The sequence below is a fragment of the Oreochromis aureus genome, linkage group 22 (genome assembly GCF_013358895.1).
Source record: "Oreochromis aureus strain Israel breed Guangdong linkage group 22, ZZ_aureus, whole genome shotgun sequence".
Lineage (NCBI taxonomy): Eukaryota > Metazoa > Chordata > Actinopteri > Cichliformes > Cichlidae > Oreochromis > Oreochromis aureus.
This window is the reverse complement of record NC_052962.1, coordinates 24,286,307-24,308,255: the sequence shown is the minus strand read 5'-3', so window position 1 is coordinate 24,308,255 and position 21,949 is coordinate 24,286,307. Positions and strand designations below refer to the sequence as shown.

The window sequence follows — 21,949 nt, the reverse complement described above, 5'->3', positions numbered from 1 at the left end:
CCCCAATATATCCATTTTTCACATTCTCATATTCAGTGCTAATGATCCCATTTTGCACAGCGCACAATGGAATAATAATGCCCTAAGTATGAATAATGAATCGACGACAAGTCACGGGGCATTACAATGGTGTGCAGGGGGAAACGGCGTAATTGTTTACGTCGCTGTGAGTCATCAAGAAGACTTCTGAAGCTGCTGCTGTTGGACGTGGATGATTAATCATTGTAGTTACATGTATGTGTATAATTCCAGCTTTGCATGTATTAAAGTAATTATGGTTAATGGAGGAAATAGATGGGCCACTCAATGGACAAACATGCATAACAATGCTCTAATATGATTCCTGTGAATAATGGATTCATTGCCGTATGATTTCAGCCTCACTCCACCTGCAGCAATACGACTGTACAAACACTTTTTGTGATTTTGCTGCATATAGAGTTTCGTACAGTGCTCACATTATTACTCAGTTAATCCGTCTCTTGTTGAATAAAAATGATGTTTTGGGGTCTTTTTAAATTTTGAGAATGGTAATTACTTATGTGTGTCTTAACAGGAAAAATAAGGACTAAAAAAATAAGGTTTATCAGAAATTTCAAGACCCTGTATTGATGTCATTATATCGATCTGTTTTGTTTTAGCATGCAAGTTTCTGCTGTTTGTTCTTGAGTCTGACGTTTGGTGCTTTTTCTTGCAGTACACATAAATAAAACTACTCTTTTGAAATTTGGCATTGGCTTTACAAGTATGGATCTCTTTTGTCCATTCAAGGGTTTAACCAGCACTTTTGCCCTGCAGGGAGGGTGGGTGATGGCTTTGGGAGACTGCGGCGAGCTGTGCAAACATTAAGGGAGAAAACGGTGGTTTCAAAAAGCGAGTTGGCATCCGTGACTAACTGTGGCCAAGCCAAGACCGCCTTGGTCACACTCCAAACCCGGAGGAGAGCATCCTCACTGGGGCTACATTCCTGTGTCCTCCTCCATTTATCCTGCACCACCAGCAGCTGACTGATGATAAATTTTGCGGCTACCCTCCACTAAACCATGTGGTGGTGTGTGCGCGTAAAAGTGTGCGTCTCTGCCTGTGTGTTTGTTGAATGGGCGTGTACAAGTGCTTGCGTGCGACCTCTAACTTTCTTGTTTTTGTGTGTGTTTGTGTGTATGTGTGGGTGAGTGAGTCAACAGGGGAGGATCATAAAACTATCTCCCTGTTTAAAGATCCCGCAGAGAAACATCTGCAATGCATATATTTTTTTCAACACTCTACTTCTGACCACATCACAACTGTCTGTGCATTAACGCTGCATCGAAGTGACAAGTCATAAGCAAACACTTTCTCCGCAATCCTACACCCTCGTATACACCTGACAGCCTGAAAACAAACAGCTGTTTAAACCATCTGCAAACATCAAAACAACTCAAAACTCAGTGTGCAAAAAGTTATTTAAGATTTTTTTAATACACAGACGCGGAGAGCAGGACTTGGAGCCACTCAAAGTAAAGTTTCCTCATTTTCTTGTCCAGATTCACTGTCCTACTGGCCTTGTACTTAGAGACAATACCAATTTGTTGTAAAATAACTCTCACACTGGGCTCTTTTATATTAGACGCTGGCGACGAGATAGCAGTACAGGCAATTAACTTATCAACCCTGCAACATGGATTTATAGCTAAGGCATTCGTCTCGGGCTGAAGCAGCGAGCCTATTGGCTGTATTGTATTTCTTGTCGTCTTCTCTCACAGGTGTAGGACCGTCCTTGTCAGAGAGTGGGAGCCGGGATCTGCAGAGGGCAGATTGCCAGGGCTTACAGCCAACGGCGGGGCAGTGGCAGCTCATTGTGCAGAAGACAAACTGGACATGAGCTGTAAATAAATAAATAAATAAAATAATCCAACAGTATATCCAAGTACAGGGCTGTGTCTTAAGCCACCCCGTATTTCTTTGTAGTTTGGTCCCAAGAGCCAGACATTTGTTTCTTTTTCTTTTTCCCCCTTTTTCACTTTTTTTTCTCCTGAGAATTTGCAGTGAAATTATTTTTGGCAAAGAACCAATTTTAAATTATATCTTTAACCAGTTATTAGCAGCCTGTCACAAAACACATGATTAGTTGCCATTTCTTTACTTCAATCTCTAAAAAATGCCAAAAAATTGTATTTTTTTAACTACAGAGATGATTCCCAAAGGAATATTAGCTGAAAACTTATATTTGTATATATCAGCATGTATGTCCCATAAGACACGAAAGCAATTCTCTTCTTGTAATGTTCCTGTTTCTTGTATGTCCCAAGAAACAGGAAAAAAATCCATCTAAAACTTGACGCGGGACATTGGAGATACATCTGCTGTTCACTGAAACCTCATAAGAAATGGGGGGGCTGTCAAAAGGAAAACATTGAGTAGAGGCTAAAGTATGCCAAATTACACAATAACTGGACTAAAAATCAGTGGCAACAAGTCTCATGGAGTGATGAATCCAAATTTGAAATATTTCACTCAGCTAAGTAGGCCAGAAAAGAGGTGTAATAGTGAGTGTTTTTAGCCATCTATAAACCACGGTGATGGCGCTGTCATGGTTTAGGCTGCAGTTCAGCGAGTAGTGTTGGGGATCTTTTCAAAATTGATGAACGCAGATTTTGACCCATCATGCAATACTACCCGGAAAGGATCTGATTGGCCTAATTTTTCAGCACAATAATGATCCCAAACACACCGCCAATGCAGTACATGTTCAGAAAAAAAACACAATGGAATATGATCAGTCATGGATTAACCTCGCAGGAGCCAAGACCTCAACATTATTGAAGCAGTGTGGAAAAAGAACTAAAGACAACTAACATCCAAAGAGATCGTCCTTCAAGAAACCTAGTGAACTATTCCTGAATATTTTTTAAAAAAGACAAGAAAGCTTGCCTAAGAAAGTTCAGACTGTGCTGAAGAATAAAAGTTAATAGGCCGACTTTCAGCCCCGTTAGAATTGTAAAAACTCTATTTTTGCCTTATATATTATATTTCCATGGAAATATTTGCAAAAAGATTGCCATTAAAGCAATCTTGATGTTATTAACACACCTTCTCCTTTGATGTAATTCTTTAGACAGTTTAGTAAGTGCCAAAGAACAAGTATTACTCACAAACTGTTCTGGTCATACTGATTCAGGGACACAACGTACATTACAGTTTAATATAAGATGAACTTTTTCTCAGGTCAAGTATCTAAACAACGTGTGGGTTCACAATAACCCTTCCTCTCTAGCTCAGTATTTCTTACATCTTCATTTTTCTGTTCATCATTTTTCATTTTCTGCTCTCTCTCTTCTAGTCCTTAATTAATTCATATCTATTCACACTCATTAGCTCTAGCACACCACCATATGGCTTCTACTGCGTTTTCGAGCTAAATTCAGGATAAGAAGCAACTACTTAAAATATGTCGTATGAATTTGTAGTTCTACATTTACACTGCATAAAAAAGAAACGGTATCAGGACAAAAAGAGGACCTAGCTTATAGCATTAAATCCGAGTTATCTGAAGGCACGAGATTATTTTCATGAAGTTTAAGAGACATTCAAAACGAAATTATTCATACATTCATTGCAGCTATCAAGGATTTAAAGTAGACGAACACTGAGTGGAAGAAATAAAAAAATAACCCACAGAAAGCAGAGGCGCATCCCTCTTCTGGTAGCATCATTAGCTTGCTAGCTTAATAGCAAAACCCTGATGTGTTTGGTGCAACATGTGAAGAGCACTTGAGAAAGGTTTGAGACCTGAAGGGTGTTAATTACTTGTCAAGAGGTTGTTAAAATGAGACCTGTAGCAAAAAAACTGAGCGGTTATACAGAACCCACACACAGATATCTGAAAGAACACACACTTACATTTGCAAAGCACTAATGCCAACACTAAGAATGAACACCTACGAGTGCACAAGGACACACACACACACACACACACACACAAAGAAACGAGTAACTGCCAGAAAGGAAATGCATGTGTGTAGCACAGCCATACATGTTAACATACCTAAAACTCGTACCATAGAAGTATGCCCACACTTGGAGATGCACATTCGCACACTTAAGAGTCAGAACGGCAAACAGCCTTGAATAGTTACTCATTACGGCAAACACAAGGAGCATAATCGCAATTTTACACAACGAACAGGTGCAGTCCTTCCTTCACACACTTCACATAGTGAGCATCTTAAAATACCTGCTCTCCCTCCTTTCTGACTATACCTGGATATTACTAACCTTAATATTCATACGGGGTACCATCTTCTGCGGCACCATATTATCCCCATTTGAGCAGCAGTCTGTAATAAGCAATGTAATCACGTCAGGTACTAGGGCTTGAAAGCACCACCAGCAAGGCAGGCTAATATTTGAACAAAGCCAGATCAATGAAAAGCAAGTGCCCTAGGAACATGGGGAAAATCTCCAGGTAGAGACAAACATTAAAATCTGGACAAAGACGGATTGTCCCATTCCTCCGAACAACTATGCAGCCCATTTCTTTTGTCCTGCATCTGTTAGTCATTCATGAGGAACGGCCTGGCCGCCCCCAGCTAACTTTCCTCTGCATTGCAGTTATGATTTATGCCTTCCTTAACTAATCAAGGGCATGATCATTAGTCAGGGGATGTGCAAGGGGCCAGGGCTTTGGCAGGTCAGTGCAAGGCCGTATCTCACATAGTGGTTCCCCTGCCATCCATGGGTTAGGTCCAGGATAAGAGATGACTGGAAGTACGCCTCCTCAACTTTCACAGGGTCCGCTGAGGCATTTGTCAACAAACACGACAAGGAAAGGAATTCAGGCATGTGTGTGATGTAAAAATGGATTGAGACAATGATGAGAAAAGACCTGCAACGGAGATTCCCAAGAGTCTGCCACTCCAATTAATACTAGATGTTTCTCTTTGTTTAGATCCAGAGGAGAGAGAGTCAACAACAACAACAACAACAAATTAGAAATGAACAAATTTCCCAAATTTTGCAATAGATCTGTGTCTAAAAAAAGCATCTTGGGAAACCTTGGCTCCTGGTTATCACCTCACCATGACCTCGACTGTACACTTACAAGAATTAAAAATGCAATCGCATAAACAGGAGACGACCACACTGCATACAAAAACAACACAGGAAATGGAAGGGATACAAAAGGTCAGAGGCTCAAGGAATGCGATGGCTTTGGCCCGACTGTATTTATGACAAACTTGGCCAATCAGACAGCCTCTTGGTAAACTGCCAACTTAGAATGTAGTGGAATGCAGAGTGATTGGGAAATGGTGGGGCGGGGGGTTAAAAAGAGAAAAAGATTTATGTGTATGTGCGATAGGGGGTGTTAACAAAGCCTGCAGATGTTATCCAGTGACGTTCTGCATGCTGAATCTGTCCAGATCGATGTGATTATCTCTCAGCTATTGCTAATTAGAGTCATTAATACGCAATGCAAGCAGGGAACAGCACACGCTTTCTCTAGCTTTCTCCTTCGGCTGATATCGCGTCTTTCTGGAATGGCTTTGAGCAAGCAGAGGCATTTGGAAAAGGTCTGCTGTTGGCCACACTTCAGTCAAGATTCTCATCTGCACATAATTCACTTTCAAAGGGCAGAAGGGGCGGCAAAGAGAATCCTTAATTGCGCCGGCACAGTGCAGAACATAGACAAATGTTTATATCTTGGCCCTCTAATGAGAAACCAATAACGGATTCAGAAAGCACGCCGGTCTCTCCCCCACCCCCACCGCCAGCACCAATACACATGCACATGACAATGAAAAACAGGCCTTTTTTGATCAGCGTCACCTCATTCATCAATAGCCCTTATGCTCAGAGTCATGCAATACTCTACTTAGGCACTGATGCAGCAATAAATCTGTTTTTATAGAATGCAACGTTGCCTGTATTTCTCCATTAGGTTGTCGTTGTGGTAAGGGCACTAGATGCTTCAGAACGTAATGGTCAAGTTCCTGACAGGCTTTTAAATTGCACCAAACCGAGGCTGCACATGCTGAGCAGCCAGACAAAATTGATCAAGTTGAGCATTCAAAAAGCAGGGAAGACATTCTGCTTCCAATACACGCTAATTAGGGTTTCAGTCAAACATACTGTACTTGCTTCTTTAAGCTTTAAATCAAATGCTTGGAGACTTCAAACGTGATTTAAATTTGCAGGGACAAAATAAGAGGTTAGCATGTTTTACAACAGCTCACCCACATAATAGAGTAAAGGCGACAGTAATTCTTTCAAGATGTCAGTTTATGTAATGCCCTTGTGAGTTTTTAGCATCCTCATGTAAAATGGATGGCAAGTTACGGGGTAAAGAAATGAACAACAACAAACTGCCGAACACACAGCCACAAGAGACTATCTCATCTCATCTATCTCCCACAATTCAGTGCGGTGGGCCGTCGCAGCAGCGCGCCAGTCGGGCCGGTGAATCTCAGCACAGTCTTATCTCCCAGAAGCGGAGGAGGAAACGGAGGTCCTTTAAAGGGCTGAGGTCATTTCCTCTGCCTCCGGGCTCTGGCAGGAAAAATAAAATGTCTCCATTCGGTCAGCCCTGCTTTATTTCAAATGCCGCCGCTGCCTTTTAAGAGGCCCTTGTGGGCATGGATGGCAAATGAGCGGTTTTGGGTTCTCGCAATCTATTCCTTTCTCTCTCTCCCTCTGCCATTCTCAATCCCCCACTCCATCTGTGATGTAAAGCCCAAATCTCTGCTGTATTTCTACAGTTTATGTGAAAGTGCAGAGACAGATATATAGATGGAGTATGAGAGGGGGAGAGAAAAACAGAGATGAAGAGAGAAGGAGAAGCAGAGTGAGAGTGCGGAGGTGCATGAGAGCAAGATAGAGAGAAAGAGAGAGAGATGAAAAGCTGAATGCCTCCTCTTACCTGCAGCTCTTGACAACCCTAAAGCCCTTTCACAACTTCCTGTTCCTCTCTGAACTGGGCTACATCCAAAGCATGTGCGTGCATTTATCGGAACGCACGGCTTACATGCAACTGTTGTGCACCCTTGTAAGAGTACAGGTGTGTGTGTGTGTGTGTGTGTGTCACCGAGCAAGGGAGGCAGTGAGGGAGTGAGTCAGCGCTGGGAAGATAGAGAGGCTCATTGAAAGGCCTGCGTGGTGAGGTGGTGGAGGAGAGCAGCCAGAACAGGCAGACACGCAGGCACACATGCTGTGAAGTTAGGAAAAGGACTGATAGATCTATTGCGCAGCCACTGCTGCTCCAAGAGTCGAACACACCTCAGGCAAATGGATGGGGAGTGAGTGCGGGGGTACCATTAGTCTTTCGGTGTGTGTGTGAGTGTGCCCTTTGTGTTTGAGTGCGTGGGAGAGGTATATTACATGGTCTTGGAGTGTAGTTTTTATGATGTGGTACTTCAAAGAAGGCTTTGCAGTACTTTACAGTGCACACTCATCTACTGAGGGCAAATGTATATACAGATGTACGGTTGTGGAGAAACAAGGCATATGTGCACATTAGTTAGGTACCCGTGTTGCTTCGCTTTTCTATGCACGGTAACTACACACTTCCCAAACACCTGACCTGTAAGCACACAAAGCATCATCTCTTTTTTCTGCATTACCACAACAGACAGCCTCCACTCCCACACTCAGCACTCCATCTCACATATCAACTACCTAGCTTTTGTCTTAAGCTCAAAATCACTCTTTTTTATAAGGTGGAGCAGTCATTTCTTAAAGAATTATCAAACAGAGCTAGTACGTACATTTAGGTATTATGAATAGATTCAGGGAAAGCTCATCATGCAAGCAAACCATGACAAGTTGCTTGATTGTCCAATAAGCACTTAGATTTAAAGAAAAAAGTAAAGAACATCATGTTCCTTAGTTCTGTGGGTGCTACATTCCAAGAATGTGCTGCTTGATAAGAGAAAAACTGAGTGCCCAAAACCACTTTTCCTGAGGGGTATTAACGGGAAGCACTGCGTCTGTGTTGTTAAGAGATTACTAGTATTCTTATTGAGGCTACTTGCTTGTGACCTGCTTATTTGAGCTTGTCATTATGGAGGTTTGTGAATAAATCCGTGCGTCATTAGCAGCTCACCCACCAAACTTTTCCCAGTCATCAGTGTACACCAATCAGGCATAACATTATGACCACTGACAAGTGAAGTGAATAACCCTGATTATTTCTTCATTGCAGCACCTGTTAGTGGGTGGGATATATTAGGGAGCAAGTGAACATTTTGTCCTCAAAGTTGATGTGTTAGAAGCAGGAAGAACAGGAAAGCATAAAGATTTAAGCGCACTGCACAAGGGACAAATCGTGATGGCTAGATGATGTCAGGGTGCGTCGCTTATCTCGGAAACACCTGGCACCAGGGTGCACTATGGGAAGAAGGCAAGTCAGCAGGGGCAGTGTAATGGCTTGGGCAATGTTCTACTGGGAGACCTTGGGTTCGGCCATCCATGTGGATATTACTTTGACATATACCACCTCCCTAAGCATTGTTCTAGAGCAGTGTTTCCCAACCACTGTGCCGTGAGAAATGATCAGGTGTGCCGTGGAAGACTATCTAGTTCCACCCGGTTAGCGACGGGCGTGAGTAACGGGCAAAACAATTACATTCTCTTCCACTAGAGGGCAGTACAACTACCTGCTCTGATTAAACGGGTTGCCAACTGCCAGTAAAACAGAAGAAGACCAAGAAGAAATTACATTATTGTCATGCTGTGAGTGAGACAATGCAGCGCGTAATAGTAATAAATTAATATTTGAAAGAAAAAGTAGTCAATCTGACCTGTCCCGGAGAAAATTCCGACCCAGATGAAGGCTCTAGCATGAGTAGTGGTCAGAAGGAAGCAAAAAAGCTATACTGGTGACAAACCGAACCAATTCCACTATGCCTGGTACGCGCGGAAAAATTATCAATGTTTTTTGTGACATTTTAGTTTGGTGGTGTGATTTTTCTAATGTGAAATATGTGCCGTGGCTCCAAAAGGTTGGGAAACACTGCTCCAGAGCATGTACACCCTTTCATGGGAATGGTATTCTGTAATGGCTGTGGCCTCTTTCAGCAGGATCATGGACCCTGCCATAACGCAAAAATGATTCAGGAATGGTTTGAGGAGCACAATAAAAGGTTTAAGGCACTGACTTAGCCTCCAAGCTTCCCAGATCTCAATCCATTAGAACATCTGTCGATGTGCTGGACACACAAGTCACTATCATCTACATCACCATCATCATCTTTACTGGTTCATACTTTCATTTTTAGAAATTACATATTTTAAGTGCCTACAGTTGGCAGCTTAACATACAGCACTGAGCTCTCAAAAGGTTGAGTCGTTTTAAAGTTTTTTGCCATATGAGCAGGTAACTCTGCTGTTTGAGCCATTTTTTTTTTTATCAGTGTAAACAGTCCAGTGGTAACTAATCTTAACTCTTTGTTAATTAACTGATAAATTAGTCATTAGTCTCTGCAATGCTTTGTACAGTATATACAAAAGCATCATTATTTTAGACTGTTATGAAGAACATTTTTTCTCTTTGACAAAATATAAACACCCAAACGTTAGTCAGCAAGTACAAGGTCTGTTACTACCTTGGTTTTCCAATGGCTGATTCTCTCTTAATAGCACTCTCTCAGAGATGACTGACCTCTTCTCTAGCCCATTTTTCACATGGTTTTGGCAGTGCACTCACTGAGCTGAGCTAAAGACAAATAACACAAAAGAGGGAAGAGGAGATGGAGAAGGAGAACAGACAGGAGAGAGAGAGAGAGACACGGGCTGTGTGATGGTAGCACAGTGAAGGTAAGCCACCATCCTGACATTTAAACAAGTGTCAGATACAGGGGGTCAGATGAATGGAAACAAGCCGTGACCAGATCGGGGCTGTGTGCCGATTTCGATTTGTTACGAGGAGCGGACGCCAGCCCATCGGGCTTCAGTGCACCTGCCTGGATCGCTTGCGCTTTGATAGCTGCTCGCCTTTCGGGAGATGCTTGTCCCTACCATCGCCAAGTATTTGATCAAAGAAAATCAAAGAGAACTGCTGCACTAGAAAAAAATAGTTATGCATTTTGCCATTCTATCCCATCCCATTTTCTTAAACGCTTGTCCAAGTCAGGGTTATGGAGAGGTTAGAGCTGTCACAGGTGAGGTGCACCCTCAACAGGTTGCCAGCACGGCATCCTATGGGTTTAGATTTTCCATTGCACATAAAAGAAATAAGTAAATGACAGTATCAATAAATAAATATGTAATAAAATAAATTCTATTTTTAAAAAAATGCATTTGTAATAAATAAATATCTATGTATTCAAAAAGTACCACTTTTAATAAAAGGTCTTGGTGTTCAAGTGCCCTAAGATCATGCACGTTGTAATTTGACATAGATATATATATAAAACTGAATACAACAGATACTGGGAGAGATACCCAAGTAGAAATGGGGAGCAAAAAACAGCAGAAATCCTGTTTTTGTGCAGCTTTGCCTCACCTCAATTTGCCTTTCAAACACTAGAGAACTGTAATTTTCTCTTCAAGGTTACTAAGCCCTTCGTCCTCACACTCTTCTTCCCCTTCGTCACATCTCTCCTGTATCCATCTACCTCTCTGTGACTGGGTGTAGACCAGGACCATCCTTTCCACTCATAAAATAAGTCTGCTTATATTTGCTTTTTGGCATCTCAGCAGTCCTGCGTTCCAGGAAGGTGAGTTATGGGAAATGCTGTCTCCCACAAAACACAGTGCTAAGCTGGGATGATTTTTTTTTTTTTTAGTGTTGAACATAATTCAGGTCAGCTGGACACGGACAACACTAAACATCTAATTTCTTTTATTCGCAACCCAGGAAGATTCAAAGATGTTTGTCTCACCTCTTTTTATACCTCTCGCTGTCCCCTCTAATCCACTCTGTTCTGTGTCCTGTGACCTGTAGATATATCCTTGCTACTAACAGGCATCCAAGTGTTGTCTTTAATGGCCAGGCGAACTCACAAAAAGGACCTGCCAAGATAATCAGCCTTTTTTTCCCTATCCTCTAAAAGGCAAAGGTTCTTTTCCTCAACATTTTGACCCAGAGCATGCCCAGCAGGATATACTCATGTGTGTAGCAGGGTTAAGAAGGCAGCTTCACCTTGAAAGGCCACACTTCAGAGCCCGGGAAACCACAAAAAGCAATTAAAAGTATTGATGGAACTTCAATAGCTCTTAAACAGTGCTGCCAGACACCTCGGGGCAAGTAGCACACTAATCTTTTTTTTTTCTTTCCCCTCCCTCATCCCTCTATATTCTCTTCTCTTTCACAATTTCTTCACTTAAGACTTCACTGGTCCTCATCATTAAAAAATTGATTCCTCAAAAAGTATTTTCAGCCATGCAAGGCAGCTGACCAAGGTTCTGAGAAGATGAGTTTGACAAAGATAATAACTGAAGTTTATCTAATCTTTGCTTGCTTGTTAGCCCTCTAATTGGCTGCGTATGTTCAAGCATGTAATTGTGTGTAGTATGTGTGCCCCAGAAACAATTTCAAATGAGCCAGTAATGTCATTATTTCATGTGCATTACTGCGCGGACACTAATGGAAACACCCTTTCCAAATGATTGTCATCCGTACGACAAAGCAGGAAATCGAGGAAGAGATAGGAAAAGGCTAAGAGTGTGGCTCCCTTCCTAATCATCCTCTGAAGCAGGCCAGCGCCTCTAAGAGCAAGATGTTTACCCAGATCCCTTTTCTCACCAGATCACTGATTTACCGTGTGCACCTTTCTCGGCTGATGTCTGAATTAACAAAAAGGTTTGGACTGCGGCTCCTGTGACAGGACACCCACAGAGTGATAGTCAATGCACTTAAACAAGGCAACAAAACTAGACACTTACCTTTGCACTGGTTAGTGTTCTTATCCAGAATGGCCTTGGTTGACACTATTTTCCCATATCTGTAAAGACAGAGAAATCAAATTTAGCATTTTACACTCGTAATATCCCACAGGACCTTCGCCTGGTGGGACAGTTCATTTGAATTACCAACCTGTGGTTAATATATTTGCCTTATTTTCTATACTCTACCATTTAGTTACAACGAGCAATTTGCAAAGTCACAGAAATGTCAAAAGCCACTGGGAAGAGAAATCACTCGAGGTTAATAAAATTATGTGTATGGCTGACTTGGAATGAATGGGCAGCCCTTTGGCATTTCAGAGAGTCACTGAACATTTTAAAAGGTCTAAAAGCATGCAAGTGCAATAAACGGTCCTAAAGGTTGCTCTTTTGGTGTAAAGTAAAATCCATGTGTTGCTAATGAATTTATTTGAAATCTAAAAACTATAAAGCGAACAGATTTAAATCAAAGGTGACTCAAAGGGATAATGATACGTCTTAATGAGCTTTAGAGGAGCTGGTAGGGATATGATGTAACCTTCAGACAAAGACAGTACAGTGCAGTAGCCCCTCCTGCTTCTGTTCTTTATGTTAAGCTAACTGTGTGCCGACTCTGGCTTCAGAGTGAATGAACATACACCACTGGGCCCCTCAGAGCAGCTCTACCGAATACGTTACAATTTAAAAAAAACTGTAGGGAAATACTCCACTGCAGGAAAACAAGGGAAAAAAACACTAAATGTCAAATTGAAAGTGTTGTTAAATGATTTAAAAGTCATGTTTTGAGTTGGTTAATAAGAAATAAACACAATTGGCACAAGTAATACAAATTAATTTAATTGCTACAGCCAAACAGGTATCCTTTCATAATGAAGAGAGTGAAGACAGAAAAGGTCTCTGATAATGTAATGTTTCATTTAACTTTAAATTAACTAAAAAAAAAAGTACATTTAATATTAAAATATTGTCTAGATTCTTGGGTCTAGCTAATTCAGGGGCACCTTGAGCTTCTAAACAAGTGCAAACAACACAATCGGCAGGAATTGTCATAATAATTCGGGTCTTTTGTGTATCTATCGTCTCAGATCTCCCTTTCAGAAAGAAAGAACCCAAGAAAATACCCATATTTTACCGCTATGTTTGTAAATGAGTGAATAAATTCTAGACTCCCCGTATTCTGGCAGATTCTGTAACTGGAATTTGTGATATAACTTATTCATAAAAAGTATAAAACGTGTATGATGCTGGAGCCTATTTGGACCTCTGAAAATCCAATACAAAAGTTGAAATTGCCAAAGGAGTAGGACTGCATAAAGACACCTACGGTATGCTTATAAGCTTACATGTCACTGATGCAGCTCCACGCAAAAGCAAAAATATATTGTATTTCTTTATTCCACGGGTCTATATGCAAAGTGGCTTGCAAGGAATTTTTTGAAATAGAAGGACTGACCTTCCTGACTGACAGACAGTGAGATCTTCTATCTGCTTGTCTCAGCTAAAACTGCTATATGCTGCACTGTGAGCTGCTCTCTAAGTACACTGTGTGCACCAATCTACATGCGGAGATATACTACATGCATGCATGCGTGCATGTGTGCTGATATATAAGTGAGAACAATTCCCTGTATGTCAAAAGCACATCACAAAGACTATAACAAAGGACAAAAAACAGCCACCCTCATCGCTGCATCTGTGCACACACACTTACATACACACACACATATTCTGTAGGAAAGAAGCAGTGGTGCATCCCAGCCCATATTTCACCAGCAGGGGATAATTGTGCCATTTCTCAACGAGTGGCGGAGACTCTATTTATTGCATGCTGCGGTGGGATGGGTGGTGGATATGAACTGATGAGCTCCGAGAGGAAAACTACCAGCTCGCACACACTAATACAGATACCACACAAGTACACCCACACACACATACACGCATACAAACACACAGAGCGACAGCACTCACCAATCAGTGGATTGTCTCTCTTCAGCAGATAAACAGGCCATTTTAGCCATAGGGATTCATAATCTACTGCAACCGAGTGGGACTAAGGTGCAGCGTTTGATCATACCGAGACACTCTCAAGCACAAGCACACAAGATGAACATGGAACAAGGAGTTTTCACTTGATTAGTGAATGTGGAGAGCTGGGGCAAGTGCCTTCAGCATTTGCTGAGCTACAAAGCTGATATCATGCTGTAAGTAATTTTGTAGCACATTAAAGATACAAATTTAGATTTAATAATTAAGTATTGATCAAGGAAGTAGGTGGGAATTACCTTTGTGTTCAACTAATACATTTCAAGTCATTTGAATCGTTTAACGACGGCAAACATCTTCAAAATTAAAAAACGCCTAACGTTTAACTAAACTAGAACATTAAATAAACATTCAAGACATAGCATGTCAATAACCACATAATCAAATCACAGATTAAAGTTGGGCAATGTGTCAAAATTTCCCAGCTACCCTCAGTCAGTTTAGCACCTGCTGAAGGCGGGGGTAACACGTGCTGAAATAATAAGGATGTGAAACCACATGGAGAGCTTTAGTCTAGTTCTCAAATATGAATTATTGGTTTTCTTTACAGCTCTAGTTAATATTAAATCGTAACTAGTCACTAAAGACATCTTAACTGTAATTTAGTCACTGCCCTTTGCGAAAGGAATATTTCAGCGGAATAAGAATGTGTCTAACACCAGCTGCCAGGTCCTATTGCTGTTCCTACTATTTTACAGGTGATTTTTTTTTTTGTTTTTTGACTGAATTAAACACTAAAGGAGCAAAACTTAAACCCCAAAAATAAAAAACTGGCGATGGACTCTGCTAGTCACTGAGAGCCTATTACTCGCCCAGCCTTACCAGCGATTATATTCATTCTTACGTCATAGCACTGATTTTGTGCTGATTTACCGCCAAACACTACAGTATATGAAAGCGATTGTTATTTGTTTATGTGCACTTAGGTGTCTGCCCTCCTTCAGTACTTGCGTGAAAATTTTTGTATGCTTTCAGTCTGGGAAGCAGTTAAAAAGCTCTGTGCTTTTGGCACAAATTGGGGGAAAGTTCTCATTAAAACTTTGTTTGGACTCTGGGGAAGCAGGAGACAGTAGCTTTCCAATGCCAACTCATCACTGCTTGCCTCATTAAATGTTAAAGATGGCTCATCAATGGATCCTATCCGCGGTCCAAATACACGCCACAAAGATACTGCGGGGAGATGAAAAGGCAAGAAGGAAGGAGCCAGCTTCAGGCCCATAATGGAAACATATTGGAAATGGATGAAGAATGTGATCAGTATGGTCATATATGTGGCACGTGTGTGTGTGTGTGTGTGTGTGTGGCTGGGGCTGTGGATGACCCTGCTGGAGGCTCCTTCGCCTCTCTGCCAGGCAAGCCTGGGGAGGCTTTGATGTGACAGAGGCAGTCCCTGTGAGGCGCAGGTTTAACACTGTGATGCTGCGGCCGGGATGCAGAGCCTGTCTCCACTAATCCTATTTCAATCACTCTTGCAGCCTCTTATCTCTGACTCTGCTGGCCTTCGGCCCTCCCCCCCTCCTTACAAATCTTCTCCTCTTACTTGTTCTCTTTCTGTCTTAATGTCTCTCTACCATCTACCATTTCTCTTTCCTGTACTGTATCCTTATTTCTCTCCTTTTGTCTCTCTTCCTCCTCCTTCTTCCTAATAGAAATACAATGGCAATCATTCTGATGCAACATCGGATCAACCCCAAGAAAAAGAGACACCAGAAATAAAACTGCCTATAAAACAAAGGCTTTATGAGCTATTTTAGGCTGATGAAAATGTACAAATTGTGGTTGATGTAAAACATGTCATTCGTTCGACAGCTGTCTAGGCACTGGAAATGTGATAAAATTGAAGCTGAGCTACATTTTTTTTTTTTTAGAGGGCAGCTGCATGTGCATGAGACATCCCAGAACGGCATTTCTTTCTTTCTTCTCGCTCTTGCTGGATGAAAGGATCCAGGCGTATTCCATTTCCGTCATCAGAGCTGAGAAAGTGAAGTGTCTCTTTGCTGTACGTGGGCAGGCAGAGAGCTGCCCAGAACCACAACACGTCAGTGTGGTACGTACAAAAGCACAGGAAAGGAACGGGTGGATGGACCACCCAAGTGTTGTGCTTAGACCTTGCCCTCTGCCTCTTGACACACTTTACAAAGTGACTGTGTGTTTGCACGATTACACAACACAGCGGTGCCTTGAATAGCAGGTAGGTGAAACCTGAACTTGGATCTGGGACAACCTCCTCACATCTGCACTCCCAGAAGGTCTTTATACCAAAGCTTGGTGAGTTGTGAGTATGCGTTTCTTTCCCTGTGCAAATGAAGGCTACTATAACGGCATATGATAGCCCATCTGTGCATGCATATGAAGACTTGAACATATGCAGTACTTGCGTATACTGGGCGCCACTGTTTGATCAAGAACAAAGAAAAAGTAGCAAAAAAATGGAAAAGCAAGGAGTAAAATCAGCTGAAAATAGTATAAAAACTCCAGCACTCTTTTTTTAGGCTTGTTCAGCACCTTTGGAGCACCCGTGTAGGGGCTTGGGGCAGGTGCAAAGGCACACTATGGAGAATAGTAACTGTATTTTATCATCTCTGCAGGCCTTTACACAATTAATTAGAATATAGATACTCTAGCTGAAAAAAATATGAGCAGCGAGGGTTCTTCCCATGTAAAACCAGATGCAGGAGACACCCACTATCCAGATTTACTGTTTCCTCTGAGCAGTAAATATTACCCCGAGGGTTTCCTTAACCTTAAAAAGCACACTGTCTTATTAAATATGTGTAATGATTATACCATATTAGTACCCTTGTGAGTTGCACAGAGCAGCATTTGAGTACATTAACTCCACTAATTTCCTGCAACAGGCAACAATCAGCTGACTGAACAGCCATATTTTTAAGGATGAGTCCCGCCATAGTAAATTTTAGCAGCTGTGAATTTAGCCTGACGAACATCTGCTTGAAGTTGAACAGCAAAGTATAACACAACACAAGTAGAAGGATGGATGCTACAAAAAAAGCTGTTTTCTCCGTCTTATTTTGTTCTTTTTCCAGTAATCAGTAAGAATATATGGACAAACTGTATAGTGAAATTACACCTATTTGAGAAAAACAACATTACATATAGTTTTATACAGCACATTTTATTTTGTTAAGTCTTTGATGGTAATTCAAAAGACAGGTGTCACTGCGGCAGATGCACAGAGAGGGCAGAATGGGAGAAAAAAGATGGGAAAGAAGCGTGCCTTCTTTATAGTCTTACATCAAAGATAAAAAGGAAAAACAGGATGTAAGAAAGAACCAAACATAAAGAGGATGACAGATGAAAACGGGAAATCTTGGGCAAATATCACATGCGAGCACTTAAGCCTTCGAGAACACGAGTCATTAAAAGACGAGAGAGAATAGTATGTACACTCACCGGCCACTTTGTTAGGTACACTTGCTCAGCTGCTCAATAATGCAAATATCTTATAAGCCAATCACATGGCAGCAACTCTATGCTTTTAGGCTCAACAAAATTGATCTCTTGGTCCCTGATCTGCTGGGACAGTCAGGTGGTAGGGTCAGAAGCTGGTGTAAACAACATGAAAGCATGGATCCATCCTACCCGGTCACTGACAATCACTACAACTCTCATGCTGTATACAAGCACTATGTAGCATCTGCCCTTGACCGTCCCCTTGTAGCAGCTTAAGTGTCCCACAGCTCACACATCTCCAGCTCAGAGGTTAGGCCTCCTGTTTATGCTGCATCTTTCGGGAAGAAATTTTAAGCAAACGCTTTTCTTAAATTCTGCTGCTCTTGCATTTACTACACATCTACTCAATCTCTGTCTGGGTGCAACTCACCCCAAATGTAAGAATTTGTAATTACATATATTTTATTTTATTTGTAACTTTTGCAGTCTAAGTGTGAAAAACGGCGTCATGTTCTTTAAGCCTTTTGTAACATGTGTACAGTTGCTGTACTGATGCAGAAATTAAAATGACTGAGACTGTCTAGTGGCAAAGAGTTTGAATGTAGGCTTAATGTAGGCTTAGAAAAGAGAAGTTTCCAGAGGAAAGAGCATTAAGAGAGCGTGTAGACGGCTAATCGTTCATTTAAACATTCAAGGATCATAAAAATAAAGACACGTACAAGTAAAAAGAAAACATTCAGACTCCCAGAATTGATCATTAGAGACAGGACACACAAAATAATAAAGATCCAGTGAGAAGGGCAAAGGTAACCCCCTCATGACTCATAATGCTGTGAAGCCCTACCACTAGTGAAATGACATCAGTGACTTCTCATGATTCCTGAACTAAATGGAAACGCATGAAAACCCTGACCAATTTATGCAAAGTGAGTGCAATGTTGAGCTTCAACACTCTTCTTCTTTTTTTTGCCTTAAGCAGTTACAATGTGCATTTTACCCTCTCCATCTATACAGTATAAAATTGATTCAATACGCCTATTAAATGAAAACAATGTCAAAAAAATCATTCAGAAAAACAAAAACTACAAAATTTAAACATCAAAACACTGCGCTGGCAAGGATGAGAAGCGATAAATCAAAAAAGCTTCAACAAATTGGATAATTCCTTTTCTGGCTTCAGCAGTCAATCTTTTTCTTGGCAGAATTACTTTATTTTTTTTTAGGTGCTGGGATTCCCCAGAGTTTTGTTGGCGGGTTTGCAGTAAACTGGCGAATGTTTACTATCGAACCCTTAACAGCTCGAAATGCGGGAAGGATCTTGGAATGGAAAGGTAATTTGGCCGTTTGTAGTGCTTTTTCTTTTCTTTTCTTTGCTTTTTTCTCCTGCTTCTACAAATGTCACATTCTTTGGGCAATAACAAACTGGAAGTAGTACACAACATCTAACAATCAGGCATCATAAGGTAATAGAGCTTCATAATTTGTTAGACGAAAAACAACATAATGATAAAGTCCATTCATTTCTACAGAACTGAGCAACTAAAGTGTTTGGCCAGCGTATGTCATCATACCCATCTGCTGAAGTTGGCTGTGGTCACACACGCTGTGGTCACTGGCTGTCATCAACCATTCTGATTTAACTTTTTTGCCTATTTCTGTAACTGATGTGATTTTATTTTTAATGAACTGGCAAGTCTAAAATGGATGACAAGTTGATTAGAAACATTCAAACTTACTCGCCTCCCTCAATAATAAGAATGGATTATAGCTGCAAGCAGAAATGAAGCTGCCGGGCGCCAGTGAGGTAATTTATAAAGGAAAAGGAGGTAATTTAAAAGTTTTAGCATGTGTTCAGAATTCATTGTTACAGAGTTAAATTTAAAACAATTCATTTTCACATTAAGGGATGTTCAATAAAGGAATGTTTTAAAATTCAGATCAGCTCGTAGAGGTTCCACTGGGAAAATTGTTCCCACAATTTACTCTGTGTCATTTTGGATGAGACTGGATCAGCATGCTGAATTGAATCCAGTAGCATTCCATTTATGTCTTGCTGTGCAACTTTCTCATGAATAATCATCCCCCCACCTTTTTTCTAATATTAAATTGACATAAAATTCAAAATTTTGCAAAAAATTATATATTTCAGGATAAATGGAATTCATTTACCAGCCTTTGATACTTATTAATTCTACCTGCTGTTCTTTGCAAAAGTAATTCACATAGATTTGATTTATAACGGCAGGAAGAGGAATAAAAGAATAAGTTCTTTGAATTTTAAAAAATATTGTATAAGCGATTTTAAAGTTGCATGTAAAGTGTGAAAGTCTTTGCTCAGGGGGACACACTTTTAGTAAAACGGAAAAAAAAAAAAAAAAAGATATTTAGGACTGTAGTTGAGTATGCCAGTGCAAAACTTTGGTATAAAGCCAGTGGTTAAGAGTGCCAAACAAAAAATAACTTGATGTATTCTGAAGGGTTGTTGCACAGTTATAAAACACTAGATTGTGATGAACTGGTAGCACATCAAGTGTAATCTTGGATTCATAAATGTAGGTTAAGCTAAATTCAAGGCAGTCAACCACCTCTGGACATCAAACACTTTAGTTAAGACAAGTTACTTCTGCCAAGGAGGTTATATTTTTGGCAGTGTTTGGGTGTGTGCATGCATATCATCCTTCTGTCTGCAAAGATCTTATACAAAGAAGTTTTGAATAAATTCTGATGAAACTTTGTAGGGGTGTTGAACGGGGTCACATTAACAATCCATTAAAATCCATTTAAACTACAGCCACATAATTAAAACACTATTATTTAGAACAAAGAAAACAAAAGACTATTCCCTAATAAGAAAATACTGCTGAGAGAGTGAGTTGCCTTGGCAGGGGTTTGTGCTATTGAGAGGCTTTTTCATGTTTCATTCTTGTACACTCTTTTTTGTTTAAATTAAAGAAACAAAAGGTCAATGAGCAAACTTTTGAGTGGGGGGGGGGAGCTGTGGACAGAGCTACTCTACTGGATTACCCTTGTTTATAACTTTACTGCAAACGTAACCGAAGACCAGCTGGTATTGAAAAATATGTATTCTCCAACTGGTTGGCAAGTGTTTGCAAAAGAGTAAATTTAACCTCCATAATTATCATATTAAACTTCTAATTAAACTCTTTGATTAATGTCCTGTTCAGTTGAATGCACTCTTCAAAGCCTGAGAGTTAAAAATACTGGAGCAGAAAGAATGTGCACCAAAGAGACCAGATGCACAAATCCAGATCTGAGCCTGGGAAAATCAAAAAACAAGCAGGTAGTTTGTGTTGACTGACAGTGTGCATCAAGAACAGACAAGGGCAACAGTAAGTAGCAGCAGGAGGCATTAACCTGAGTGTTGCTAGTTACCATTTCTCCCTCTCTCCAGCTCTCTCACACACACACGTATGCTGGCCTTCTTCAGAGCCAGCCTTGCAGAATTGCCTGTGTTTGTTTGGAAGTGTCCAACCTGTCAAACCCACATGCCGTGCACTGCTGTCTGACACGCACAAATGAACACATCTCATCTGTGCTGGTGCGGCTTCTGCTTTCTAGATATTGCTTCAAAAGGAAAGTCAGCAGAGGGAAAAGGAGAAAAGAAAGAGGTAGCACGAAGCAGAGTCCAGAGATCTCAGGTTTTGTCCCTTACGTCAATCAGTCTTTTTGTACAACTGACCCTGTTGCTGCTTCTGCTGGAGCTTAAAAACTCTCTCGCCCTGTACAGCTGGATTCAGATAAGAGGCAATGCAGCGTGTGGAGACGGGCAATGACTGCACTGTTGCTGTGGTTGCTGGTAAACTTAAACTGAAGTGAAGTGCAGCTAGAGAAAACCAGACGTTTTTTGAGAAGGCATTTTCTGTTAACCTAAATGCATCTGAATCTAAAGTCTTACTAAAACGCTATTTAAGAAAATAACTCTGCCGAAAGTGTCAGCTGTTGTGTAAAACTGGAAGAGGAGATCTTTTCAGCTTCTAAATAGGCAAACTGTCTACGTGTCATGTATACAGTAATGGGAGTATAAATAATTCAAAAATACAGCCTAAGGCCAAATCAACTTCTCTGCTCGCCCTCGCTCTAAAATTGATGTTAAGGGAGGAAGGAGGCGTAGTATTTTAGCCAGTTTGGTTTGGCCAGTAAAATGATTGTGTCACTTGTGCCGGAACAGAGAAGTGGAGGGTTTAACATGATAAAGAGATGTTAGCAAGCGAACGAGAAGGAAAGGGAAAAGAAGTTGGAGAGGCGGAATAGAGTGTTACAGAGAGAAAGAGGATAGTGAGAAAGAGGAAGAGAGACAGAAAAGGTGGGTGTGAAGGATTCTGGTTCCAAGAATAGCAGATGCCTCTACTCAATTTGAAGCTGTAGGTGTAGGAGTAGTTTAGGCATTCCTGTGGTTGTGTCACTGCTTTTCAGAGGTTAAACATCACTATCTCTTTGTACCCTGAGCGACGCACAACCTGACCCTGCAGAGAGACGCGAGGAGGGTGTGCTGGGGGCAAAGACAGAGCAGAAGAGGGGCAGGAGTTGAGGCAGGTGGATGGGTGGAAACGTGAAGAGAGACACTTACAATTCAAGGGGAAAAAATTGAATTAAGAAGACTGAGACTATTAAG

The 21,949-nt window shown here is 41.0% G+C and overlaps 1 protein-coding gene across 7 annotated transcripts in view; it reads right to left on the bottom strand.

Moving 5' to 3' along the window:
• The window catches only part of rbms3 (RNA binding motif, single stranded interacting protein), a 301,392-nt gene that overhangs the window by 151,723 nt on the left and 127,720 nt on the right, over window positions 1-21,949 (bottom strand). For all 7 annotated transcript variants that reach the window (XM_039605523.1, XM_039605517.1, XM_039605518.1 and 4 more), the window contains one exon: window positions 11,860-11,918. In XM_039605523.1, coding sequence (XP_039461457.1) covers window positions 11,860-11,918 — 59 coding nt within the window. The remainder of the gene's footprint in view (window positions 1-11,859; window positions 11,919-21,949) is intronic.